Source organism: Vigna umbellata, chromosome 7 (genome assembly GCF_029865625.1).
Source record: "Vigna umbellata cultivar VRB3 chromosome 7, Vumbellata_1.0, whole genome shotgun sequence".
NCBI lineage: Eukaryota > Viridiplantae > Streptophyta > Magnoliopsida > Fabales > Fabaceae > Vigna > Vigna umbellata.
Window position 1 is genome coordinate 6346855 of NC_142171.1, and position 13428 is coordinate 6360282.

The window sequence follows — 13428 nt, forward strand, 5'->3', positions numbered from 1 at the left end:
GCGTTCTGTACTAGAATTTTCAAGACCAAACACATCAACACCAGCGTTTCTAGCAATTCGCGTTTGCGAACCTGTTCTTCCCTACTGTCGACAATGTTTGCAGCGAACCAGCGACAATGGACCCGCGCATAGGGAAGTTATGGATTCTGTAATGGTGGGGTCTTTTTTTTTTTATTGTTAAGGCTTTTACATTCCATATAATAAATAAATGGTTGATTGATGCTCACTTTGTGTTAACGATTTGGGGATTTTTATTTTTTCATGAATTTAATAAGTTTTAAAGAAAATTGTTAGATTTGATGAGCTTTGTTTCTCAACACCAAGAGGAGGGTGAATTGGTGTTTTATAAAAAGTAGCACTTTTCAAATCTTTTTCCCAAATGGTATGGTTCTTGAAACCTTTCTTGTGCTGTAAGCAATGGTGTGCTATGAAAATAGTATGCGTGTAAAACAATTATAGAATGTATACACAAATGTAAAGAGATAGGGAGAAAAAAATCAAACTCAGTTTTAATACTAGTTCAGCCTCACTGCCTACATCTAGTCGCCCTCCCAATCAACCTTAGATCAGAGAGTAATTCACTATAATGATTAGAGTATTACAACCAAGGCTTTACAGAGCAAATCTCAAATGTAAAAACCTCACAAACTCTCAATTAAATATATAACAACAAAACCTACCAACACAGAACTACCCCGTTCTTGTCGTAGCAACCCCTTTGAGATATCCCCTCTCAAAGTCAAGAGTACATCACTCTTCTTCTTGGCGCCACACGTACAGGGAACAACAAATCAAAGATTGCAAGTCTTCTTCTCTTGATCAAATAGAATGCACCTCTAGTTGTGCAGAAACGATCAACCTTTTTAGTCCAGTCATGTTTGCTTCTCAAGAATGCTTCAAGATTTGTAAACTACTTCTTGTTCTTGATTCTTGGAGCCTTTGATCAATCTGTAAAACTTCTCAGATGAAAATCAATCAGATATGAAAGTGTAATTCTCAATTGTTCTTTTTGAAAATCAAACAATGCACCAATATATAATTTATATCAGTTCTGACGCAGATCAAATCCATTAACATATTAATGTAATCGGTTACATTAAACACATGTAATAAATTTACAACCAATTCAGCTTCTAATTGAATATACAATTAATACAATCAATTCTCTTTAAATGCTTGGTTAAACACATTTAGAAATATGATAGCAGTTATGACAAGCATAAGTAAGTTTTCAAATCATAACGAACTTAATTGAATACATAAACCATGTAATCGATTAAGCTTTAACACTTAGAAATATTTTGAAAACTTTTCTTTCTTAAAACACATCACAACACATTTGAAAAAGATATGTGCAAACACACGAGTTTTAATCGATTCATCAACTAATGTAATCGATTCAAAACTAGTTATTTTGCCACAATTTAAAACTCAAGTTGTTTGATGACCTTAATTGAGTATCACACCACTGTAATCGATTAAGTCATTCATATATGCTTTTGTGCACGTGATTTTTTATATCACCAAAACATATATTGTGCATACACAGATATGATCATTTCACAAACACAATAGTATGCAACAATCAACACAATATGTCAACAAATATCACAAACGCAATATGTGCATATTTCACAATAAGCATCAACACATTAACACAGTACATGTGTTTTTATTATCAATGCGTTGTCATCATCAAAAACAAACATGACAAGAATTGGGTTTACCTAATATTGTGCTCCCTCTATCAACAAAAATTATGAGTGCTGACATACCTACTTTGGGAATGAAACGAAAACAATCAGAAAAGAAAAAGAAAAAGCAAATTTGGAACTATCATTTTCTAACGTTAAGTGTCTCGGTTTTGAAGTCTGTAAGTTTAGTTTTATAATATACTTCCTGTTATTTGTTTGTATAAAAATATTTTGTGGTTGTTGATAGGGGGAGTTATGGAAAGCTGAACTCATATCTCACATATGAGTTTTTGTTGATGACAGCATAAATGTTTTATAGTTTCTTGCACATGGCAAAACTGTTGATTGTTTATATTTGTATATGTGCTTGAACTATCTATGACATGCATTCATTGTTTTCAAATGAATTTCTGTTGAAAACTCTTTGAGCATTATATATTTGTATAATTAATCGATTACACAATTTGCATAATCGGCTAGATTCATCAAATATCAGTACATGCTTAATTATGGCAAAACAACAAGTTTTAACCGATTACATTATAGGTATAATTGATTAAAAGTTGTGGTTATGCCTACACATGCTTATTAAGTGCATTGATGTGATTTGAATGAAAAAGATTTCAAAATTGTTTATGTATTATACTTAACCGATTAAGTTATTTCTTTAATCAATTAAAATGTGTATTGTTTGAAAACCTTTCTCAAGAATAGTCATAACTATCTCAACGGTCATATTTTGAAATGTTATGACTTGTATTAATTGATTAATCGATTATGTGTTTTCCTTAATCTATTAAATGCTCTCAAATGTAAATGTGGCAAAGTGGAAGGATTCACTAGTGGAAAAATCGCTTTTTATGATAGGTAAAAATGATATATTATGATAGGTAACCTGACATCATAGTTTTGAACATCATAATAGGTATGCGCATTTTATGACGTAGCAAATAGTTACGTCATAATAGGTTCAACATATTATGACGTACTTTCTGTCACCTATCATAATAGGTCTAGTGTATTATAACAAATTTTCATTTATTAGTCATAAATATAGCGAATATATTATGATGTAACTGGATTTACCTATCATAATATATAGCGTTTTATGATGTAAATTTTTTCACCTATCATAATATGTCAAATATATTATGACAAGTAATTGTTCACCTATCATAATATATACTTTTCAAGCTTTTATTACATACATTTGTTCACCTATCATGAAAACTTGTTTTATTACATACATTTGACATATGTAATCAATTTACAATTAATTTCTTGTATTATCATCTCATCAATCAATTTATAATGAATATAACATGAAATGAACATATTCAATTAAACTAACATAATGAAATTCATTTTAAACATTAAATTGTCTAATAATATATAATACATAATTTGTACATCAAACCATATATTATATCCAAATATAACATTAACCTATACTACATTATAGTCAAGTTTTTACAATTTACTAACACTTAAAATTGCTAGGATATTTATCCTATTTTATCATCATTATATTGTGTTAAGGGTTACCCTATTTATCATGATTATATTGTGTCTAGGATTACCCTATTTATCATGATTATATTGTGTCTAGGGTTACCCTATTTATCATGTACTTTTGTATCAATTTATTCTTATAAATAGAAGATTGTGAGATGGATCAATCAAGTCCTCTAAAATTATTTTACAGTTTAATCCTCAAGTTGGTATCAGAGCGGGTCGATCCCGCTCTGGTTTTTGTCTCGTAATATCTGTCCGACGCCACAGTCCGTCGCTGCCCATCGCCGGCCACCGTCCGTCGTCACCGGCAACCGTCCGACCACCGTCATCCATCGCTGTCACAGTTTCGTTCGTCTAAACCCTTAGGGTTTTCTTGTTCCTCGCTGGTACTATTCGTCTTCTTCAGAAATGGCGTCTGGCAGTACTCTTTCTTTCTCCGGAAGTCCATCAATTACCTCCGAGAAGCTAAATGGAAAAAATTATCTATCATGGTCTACTGCCGTTGAAATGTGGTTCCTTGGCCAAGGGCATTATGACCACCTTGAGCGAGATGGAAGCCATGTGCGTACTGAAAAAGTTGATCAATGGAAATAAGCAGATTTCCAGTTGTGTGCCCTGTTATGGCAATTAGTGGAACCCAAATTTCTTGTATCTTTGAGGGCTTTCAAAACTTGTCACTCCTTTTGGAAGAAAGCCCAAAGCATTTATGCCAAACGATATTCAACGTCTCTATGACATTACGAACAAGCTTGCATCTCTTAAAATGACAGACCATGATATGGTGTCCTTCATGGCTGAAGCTCAATCTACTGTCGAAGAACTCAAGATGTTTTTGGAAGTGGACCCATTAGAGGATATAAAAAAGAAACTAGACAAATTTTACATGGTGTTGATCCTTCGTGCCCTACATCCTAATTTTGATCATCTTAGAGATCAACTTCTAACTAGTCATGAGGTCCCCTCTATGAAAACATTGACCACTCGCCTTCTGCGTGTCCCGGTACCTCAAACTCAAGAAGCACATGAACTGGTGGAACCATCTGTCATGGTTGCCACACGAGGAAGAGGAGGACGTGGCACTAGAGGAGGAGGACGAGGAGGTCAAGGACGTCCTCAATGCACATACTGTAAAAGGATGGGTCATACTCAAGAGAATTGCTACTCCTTACATGGTTTCTTTTCCAAAACCGCCAATATTTCAAAGACTAAAACTTCCACTTCGAAGATGAAAACTTCCACTTCTATGTTTTCTGAGGATGAATATCAAGAGTATTTAAGGTTAAAGTCTAACAACTTGGCACAACCATCTCAATCTCTGAGTACATCAACAGCCTGCGTTTCTCAATCTATGGAAGGTCAAAATTCATGGGTAATTGACTCAAGTGCTTCTAATCACATTTATGGTAATACCTCTTTGTTCTCGTCTATTTCTTTTCGAAAAAAACCTCATTTCATAACCCTTGCAAATGGATCTAAAAGTTCCTCCAAAGGAGTCGGCCATGTTTCTTTGTCTCCCTACCTCAATCTCAACTCAGTCATTTTTGTCCCTAATTGTCCTTTTAATTTAAATTCCCTAAGCCAGTTGACCAAAATGTTAAATTGTTCAATAACCTTTGATCATAAATCTTTTGTTATACAGGAGCGTGGTTCGGGGAGACAAATTGGAGAAGGATATGAAGCTAGCGGATTATACCATTTTGGATCTCGTCCAAGGGTGTCATGTGTTGCTGCTCCTAATCTTAAAGTGCTACATGATCGACTTGACCATCCTCATTTGTCCAAATTAAAAAAGATGTGTCCTGAACTTAGTGGTCTCCAAACCTTAGAATGTGAGTCATGTCAATTAGGAAAACATGTTAGATCTTCCTTTCCTAAAAGGTCTTAATCAATATGTAATTCTAGTTTTTCCATTATCCATTCTGATATATGGGGACCTAGTCGTATCTCCTCATTTGGTTTTAGATATTTTATTACCTTTATTGATGAATATTAAATATGTATTTGAGTTTATCTTATGAAAAATCGTTTTGAATTGTTAGCTATCTTTACATCTTTTTTGAATGAAATCAAGAATCAATTTGGTCAAGTAATCAAAATATTAAGAAGTGATAATGGAAAAGAGTATTTCTCATCCTCCTTTTCTGCCATTTGAGTTCCCATGGTATCTTACATCAGTCTACTTGTCCTCATACACCGCAGCAAAATGGTATAGCAGAACGCAAAAATAGACACTTGGTTGAAACTACTCGTACCCTTTTGCTTGGTGCCCATATTCCTGTCCATCACTAGGGGGATGTCATCTTAACTGCATGTTATCTTATTAATAGGATGTCCTTCTCTTCTCTTGATAATAAAGTCCCTTTCTCCATTTTGTTTCTAATGTTCCTTTCTTTCATACATCTCCCCAAGTGTTTGGCTGTGTATGTTTTGTTCATGACATGTCTCCAGGTCTAGACAAACTCTCCGCTCGTGCTCTCAAATGTGTCTTCTTAGGCTATTCTCGATTTCAAAAAGGATATCGGTGTTACTCTCCTGAAACTCAGAAGTATTACATGTCGGCCAATGTCACATTCTTTGAACAGACTCCTTACTTCTCTCCATTTGTTCAGGATGTTTCTATCCTCCAACAAGTCCTTCCTATTCCAATGGCTGAGTCAAATAGCTCCACTGTCTCTGTCATTCCAAGTCTTGATCACAATCCTTCTACACCCGTTTCTCCACATACTGAGATCATCCCACACAGGGGCCCAATGGATAGTCCACCTCCCCAAGACAATGGTGAATCTCCTACTTCAGGTTCTTCTCCCTCGTCACCTCCTCCCACGCCATTCAACATGGCCTATTGCCCTCAGAAAAGGTACTTGTTCCACTCGAAACCCTCTTGGTGAAAATGATTCAGCATGGTTGTCGATGGGTGTATGCAGTTAAAGTCGGCCCTGATGGTGAAATTGATTGGCTCAAAGCTCGGCTTGTTACAAAAGGTTACACTCAAGTTTATGATCTTGATTATTGTGACACTTTCTCTCCTGTAGCCAAGATGACTACTATTCGCCTCTTCTTTGCCATGGCAGCCATTCGTCATTGGTCCCTTCATCAATTGGATATCAAGAATGTCTTCCTACATGGTGATCTTGAGGAAGAAGTTTATATGGAGCAACCTCTTGGGTTTGTTGCTCAGGGGGAGTCTGGTATGGTATGCAAATTGCATCGATCTCTATATGGCCTCACACAATCCCCACATGCTTGGTTTGGAAACTTTAGCTCCATTGTTCAAAAATTTGGGCTAAAACACAGTGAAGCAGACCATTCAGTTTTTTACTGTCATTCTTCTCTCGGGAAATGTGTTTACTTAATAGTATATGTTGATAATATTGTCATTACACGAAATGATGTTGTTGGAATATCTCAACTAAAAGAGTACTTGTGTAGACATTTTCAAACCAAGGATTTTGGAAGTCTCAAATACTTCTTAGGCATTGAAGTAGCGCAATCAAGAGATGGAGTTGTAATCTCCCAGAGGAAGTATGCTCTTGATATATTACAAGAAACAAACATGATTGATTGTAGACCGGTAGACAGTCTCATGGATCCAAACTAGAAATTAAGGACAGAAGAAGGTGGATTATTTATCTCACTATTACAAGGCCAGATCTATCCTTTGCAGTTGGAGTGGTTACTCAGTTCATGCAGGCTCCATGTGTTGACCATTGATATGCTCTCATTCACATTCTAAGGTATGTAAAGAAGGCTCTCGGGCAAGGATTTTTATATGAAGATAAAGGAAGCATTCAGGTCTCTGGGTATTGTGATGCAGATTGGCCAGGTTCACCTATTGATAGACGGTCTACTACAGGATATTGTGTTTTCCTGGGAGGAAACATTATTTCATGGAAAAGTAAAAAACAGAATGTCGTAGCTAGATCAACCGCGGAAGCCGAGTATAGGACAATGACATCACTAACATATGAACTTATATGAGTGAAACAATTCCTTCAAGAGGTTAAATTTTGTGACATCCATACTATGAAGATGTATTGCGACAATCAAGCTGCTCTACACATTGCATCAAATCCAGTGTCTCACGAGAGGACTAAACATATAGAAATTGATTGTCATTTTGTTCGTGAAAAGTTGACTAAAAGAAATATGTACTGAGTTTATTGGGTCCAACAATCAACTCACAGATGTATTGACCAAGTCATTAAGGGGTCCTCGGATTGAGTTTATTTGTTCCAAGCATCTTACATACAATTTGTATGCTCCAGCTTGAGGGGGAGTGTTAGGATATTTATCCTATTTTATCATCATTATATTATGTTAAGGGTTACCCTATTTATCATGATTATATTGTGTTTAGGATTATCCTATTTATCATGATTATATTGTGTCTAGGGTTACCCTATTTATCATGTACTTTTGTATCAATTTATTCTTATAAAAAGAAGATTGTGAGAGGATCAATCAAGTTCTCTAGAATTATTTTACAGTTTAATTCTCAAGTAAAATAAAAGAAGCCCACTTAGCCTGTAGGTTGACCCATATAGTTCCTCCAGTTCCAGTATCATTTGTCCATGTAGTTTCTTCAAATCCTGAAACAAAATATTAGCATTTTAACAATTTGTTAAATTATATGAAACATCTATTTCTCGAATGATATACAAAGTAAAAACAAAAAAGGATATTGCTCAGGGTTTCAAAACACAAAGAGCTAGGGAAAGTATTAAAGGTTTTATGACTTGAAAATCTATCTGGAATGCAATTACAAGACATTACCCGCTGCCTACGGCTTTCTGGCTCTTTCTCTTGGCGTAATATAGTGTATTCTTCAAGCATAGAAAGTAGACGGATTTGGAAACCACAAACAGAAGGACAATTTGAAGAAGATTTGCTTGAACAACCAACTAAAAAGAAACTAGTATTTAATTCACTCCTCACCGCCCACAATGCTTCTAAATAACCACTAAGAACTAGCTTCTTGAACAGAGCACTTACACAATCATATGTTAATTCAATGCCTTTTTCCTTCTCTCATGCAATAGTTCTGGAAGTCAGACCATCACCCATTGCTACACGCAAAAAAGAGAGGCCATTTTGAAATTATACAAACACAGATGCAGGAAAAGAAGTTTCATCCAACAAACAGAATCAAATGGCAGAGAAATGAAGTTGGAAGACAAATATAGTTTAGCTTGAAGAAAACAATATCAAACCAAAAAACTAACTAAACTAGAGCTCATTACTCCATAATTGCTTATGGAACTCACAAGCAATAACTTCACATCCAAATTTTGGCACCTTTGATGACGCTCCATGAAAACTTTGGTCTCACCACTACAATTTAATTAATTTAATACGTAATCCATTATAATATTATGCTAGTTTTTGATTCAGTTTGATGTTGCATAAATTAAGCCATGACGTAAATAAGAAAATCTTGACAAATATGGTAATTATTGTGTACCTGGAATTTTGTTGACCAAGGCACGAGCTTTCTCAGCTCGCTTGAGAGTAAGATGAGCACCTCTCCCAGCATTGTATCGATTATCATCCTGGAGGATAAACAAAACAAAATACATAGTTAAATTCTCAAATATAGCTATGGTTAAAAAGTGGTCAAAATTGGCAATGTTGGAGCAGGTTATAAATTACTAACCCTGTTGTACTCCTCAAGCCAAGACTCTTCATCGCATGCTGCCAACCATGTCTCAACCCTTTCAAGTATCTCTTTTCTGCTAAAAGCTTCTTCTTTGACTTGGCAACCTGAAGTTCAATTTGTTCAAGCACACAAGCAGGGTCCAACATTGTAGTAGCAAGATCTTGGAGCTACGAAACCCTGAGTTATTACAAATATAACCAGAGGGGAAAATAACAAAATTCACAAAATACTAAATACAAATGGAAACTGTTTAGTTCTTGCACAACATTATATAATAAAGGAATGTTAAGTACGTTCAGTTTTCCACAATGATTAGATAAATAACAATAAAGTATAAATAAGCATTCAGAAGAAAAGATAATACATATAAAGTATAAGCATCCCATCAAGAAAGTTTCATAAGATAGAGACGGAGGTGCATTACCAAGAGATTGTTGAGATATAATTGCTGCATATGCTTGTTTTTTGGTACGCTGCTCCTGAATACTTGCCTCGAGTTCTTCAACTCTAGCCTTTGTAGAAGCAATAACATCCACCAAAGCCATTCGCTTGGCCTCTTTGCGAGTCTTGACTGCACGTAAAAATAGAGGCAATTATTTGAAGGTCGAAAGGAATTCAACTGAAAATTGAAACGGAAATGCGAAATTAAAATTGAATACAAAAAGTTGGAGTCACCAACAAGTGCTTTGACCAAATCATCCTCAGTGTCTCTCAGTTTAGCTTTTGCCTCGTCTAGTTGAACTGGGAAGAAAGAAGAGAGAGTGTGTGAGAACAGAAACCCTAAGACGAAGGTAGTGAAGTAAAGAAGGTTTGGAGTGGAAACCCTAATGTGTGAGAAGAAAGCGTGTGAGATAATTGAATGGAAGTGAAGGACCTTGACAGCGAGCGGTTTCTTGCACTGTATGTAGGAGAGGGCGGAGGGATTCGGAAAAAGAAGTGTGCTTGGAGATGCATAGGTGTGTGCGAAGTGTGCTTCGAGACGCTTCACGCGAGAATAAAGTTTCGAAATGAGAATGAACTTTCGAAATAGAGAGTTTGCACCTTTCCTTTCAATATCTATATGTTAAAAAACCTTTTAGTCTCCCAAAATAAATCTGGTCCACTAACGTAGTACAGGGATGACCAGAATATCAATCCTAGGACTCATGTTAAATTTTAGAATGTATAGTTAGTTCTTGTACTTTATTTACTAACTATTGACTAATGCAAGTAAAATGAAAACAAAGAAGTTAAAACAAAGAAAAGAAAGACTAAACTATAACCTGTTTAAAAGAAAGAAGGAAGTGTAAAATGAAATAAAAGAGAAGAAAATAAAAGTCTAAACTACCTAAAACAGAAATAAAACCTAATTACTATAACTACCTAAAACTGATATGGAAACATGCATGATACAATCTAAACAGAACTCAAGTGCTAAATGAATCAATCAAAATAAGGAAAAAAAATCTTTGAAACAAAATTACAGAACAGAAACAAAACATAAGTCTGACAGAATGCATTTACAATCAAGAGATATTCCTAAACTAAGCATCAAATCTAAATCAAAATAAAAAACCTAAAGTGAACATCTAATCATACTCTAAACAGAATTAATCAAAACAATCATGCCAGTATTATCAACTAAACTGAAATTAACAACTAAATTCTATATGCAGATGTAAACAATACCAAATCAATCTATCATATATGCAAATCAGCTACCAGAGATACAATCAACATAAATGTGAAAAATCCAAGAATCACCAAAGAGAATTGATTAAAATAAAAAACTAGAATCAAATTCATAAAGAATCAATGCACTGAGTGGTTGATCATATACCAAGAAGACATCCTGTGAAAATAAGCCCATTAGAGGGTCTTAAAGTTCATTTTCAGAACTTAAAAGTCAATGATCAACACTCAATTCATCAAAACCACAATGAATCTAAATCTAATTCATGCTTCTAATCAATATCAGAGATGGAATCTACGCTTAATGCAATTAAAATCTACGTCTACTCTAAAACACATAAAATCCTGATTAAAATGAAATGACAGAAGCAAGTATACGATTCACAATATGTTTTTCATTCATTGGACTCATCTCCAACTTGAGAAGACATCTCGATAATGCATGCTCACTATAAAGTCATGTAATTCCCAAAGGAATTTCAATTATGTGGAGTTATAGAGTCCAAATCAAATTTTCAAAGTAAAACAATTTCAGAAATCAAAAGCAGAGAGCAATCTCAACAGAAGAATTGATTTCATAGGAATGCACATTGGAGTGAATAAAGAATGCTTAGAGTTCTCAGGAAGACATCCTTTTAATTTGAATCCCACTACAAGTTATTATAGGTCATATTTCAGAACCTAATTTGACTCTTTCCACACAGTTATCCAACCAACGTTCATTTGCTATTCATCAATCTAAAATTGAAACCAAATGCAATGAAGCATAGAACAAAATTGAATTCAAAATTGAACTGAAATCATAAACCAGAACTAGAATAAAAAGCATTGAAATTGAAATTTTATTGAAAGTAAAATGAAAGATACAAAAATTTGTACCAGAAACTGCCAAAAGAGAACCGCAGATTGTCACTGATCCTTGATCCTCTTCAACAAAATCTAGACTTAGAGAATTCTAATTTATGAAAGCGGTAAACCTAGGCTACTCTCTATTCTACTCTGTTTCTATGTACAACTGTAAAAGAGTCTCTATCGCAATCTCAAAGTCTCTCTCGCGGAGCCTCTCACCCTTCGCGTTTCTTTTTACACTATCGATGTACATGCCCTTTTATAGGGTCGAAGAAGGAAGAAAAAAATGAAAGAGGGAAAAGGGGAAAGGGAAGATAAGTCGAGAACCTTCGACGCTTTAAGCTTCTCCCCATCAAACGACCAAGCTTCTTTTTGCTTCCTTGCTTTCCTCTGACTGTTCGATCCTCTCCATGTGGCAGCTCCGGTCAGCTCTACCTCTCCGGGAAGCATCACACCAGTGGAGTTCTGCTTCTCGCTTTGCTTTCTCTCGTGCAAGCCCTAGCTTTTGGTGCTCTTCTCTCTTCCAAAATGAATGTTTGTGCAAGAGTGTATGTATCAAATGAGTTGCTCGAGCAAGGACCCCAAATCAACAGTTGCACATCACCAAACGCATCAGAAACCACACCGTTCCACTAAAGGAGAATCAGCCTAACCATAGGCAACGACCCATTCTATGGGTGTTGCTCCCGCCACCACCACACCATGTTTCCTCCACCTCCCCAAATTCTTTTAATTCCAATTATATCCTTAGGTTAAAACTTTTTTACTTTTACCATTGTGGATTTTTTTAATTAATTTTAAAACCTTATTTCTACTCATTTTTGCTACGCAACTACACCCCCACCCATCTCTTACGGATTCCTCTCTTCCCCATTTTGTTTCACTTCCTCTCATTTATTTTTCCTTTCATTTCTTTTTCCTTCATTTGTCTCTTCCCCATTTTCCTTTTGGGTTTTATTACTTCCATTGTTGTTGATCTCTAGTGTGGAGGACCATCGAGGAGCGTGGATCCATATTTCGTTCGGTTTGTTTTCGTCTCCATCCAGGTTGGTTTTTTTCAACATTCTTTTTTAGCCTTGTTTGGTAGTTTAATTTATGGTGTATTATTATTTTTTGATATGTGCTGTTTTGTTGCTGCTTGTGCACTGTCTTTCTCCTAGTTGTATTGTTGGTCGCCTGAACAGAGCCCCCCACGAAGGCCAAAACGGATGTGGGATATCCGTTTGGCCTTCAACGGATGTCCGACATTCGTCTTTTGTGAAAGGAAATTAGCACCTGCATCTGCAATAGGTGCACCAGCCACACCTCCATCTGTTGCACCTTTGCCAGATTTACTTTGCGATTTGATGGGCATGGATAATTCCTTGCTATTATGATTACACTGAGGATGTAGAAAATGTTGGATTTCCATGTGATTGATTTTGTTTTTGGACATGTGCAGTTGTACACTGGAGATTTCCAAAAGCGCATTGGCATAACATCTGGTATTTGCATTTTGATCCAAAACAAAGCTGAAAAGAAAGGGGACAAATACGAAGCAATCTTTAGCTTCTACTTTGGAGACTATGGTCACATAGCAGTGCAAGGACCATACCTTACTTGTGAGGACTCATATTTGGCTGTGACTGGTGGATCTGGAATTTTTGAGGGAGTTAAGGGTCAAGTGAAGCTGCATCAAATTGTGTATCTTTCAAGATTTTATACACATTTTACCTAAAGGGTATTAAGGATTTGTCTCAAGAGCTTCTCATGAAGACGGTTGAACCCATATGTGTTGACGCTTCTCCTGCTACTAAAGCCCTTGAACCCAATGCCACCATTTCTGGTTTCACAGATTAAAGTTCATCTTTTTATTACTTTTTTTATTTTTATTTTTTGGCTTTTTGTAGTTTCATATAAGTTTCTGAATAACAAGTGTGGTGTTTGATGCTTTTCTTTATGTAGTAGTGGAGTTTCTATATGATGAAAAACTTGACATTGTTCCATGGTGTTGTTTAAACAAATATCATGTGTAACAAAAATAAGTGTGTTTCCCACCATTGG

At 35.5% G+C, this 13428-nt stretch overlaps 1 protein-coding gene and 1 pseudogene across 1 annotated transcript; one reads left to right on the plus strand and one right to left on the minus strand.

Moving 5' to 3' along the window:
* Nucleotides 1–475: 475 nt before the first annotated feature.
* Nucleotides 476–9808, minus strand: LOC148195026 (65-kDa microtubule-associated protein 4-like). Its single transcript, XM_088094229.1, has 7 exons — nt 9740–9808; nt 9541–9606; nt 9290–9436; nt 8863–8969; nt 8671–8758; nt 7729–7798; nt 476–948 (listed from the first exon to the last, which is right to left on the minus strand). The coding sequence occupies exons 3-7, from the start codon at nt 9408–9410 to the stop codon at nt 897–899; spliced, it is 438 nt and encodes a 145-aa protein (XP_087950355.1). The 5' UTR covers nt 9411–9436; nt 9541–9606; nt 9740–9808; the 3' UTR covers nt 476–896.
* A 1987-nt stretch (nt 9809–11795) lies between these two features.
* LOC148195027 (allene oxide cyclase, chloroplastic pseudogene) lies at nt 11796–13224 on the plus strand (annotated as a pseudogene).
* The last annotated feature ends 204 nt before the right edge of the window (nt 13225–13428 follow it).

Excerpts from the sequence above, each read along its gene's own strand:
- LOC148195026 (XM_088094229.1), bottom strand. The coding sequence starts at position 9,410 with ATGGCTTTGGTGGATGTTATTGCTTCTACAAAGGCTAGAGTTGAAGAA. Across the intron at positions 8,970-9,289 it reads TATATCTCAACAATCTCTTG|GTTGCCAAGTCAAAGAAGAA; the intron begins GTAATGCACCTC and ends ATTGAACTTCAG. Across the intron at positions 8,759-8,862 it reads GGCTTGAGGAGTACAACAGG|GATGATAATCGATACAATGC; the intron begins GTTAGTAATTTA and ends TTTATCCTCCAG.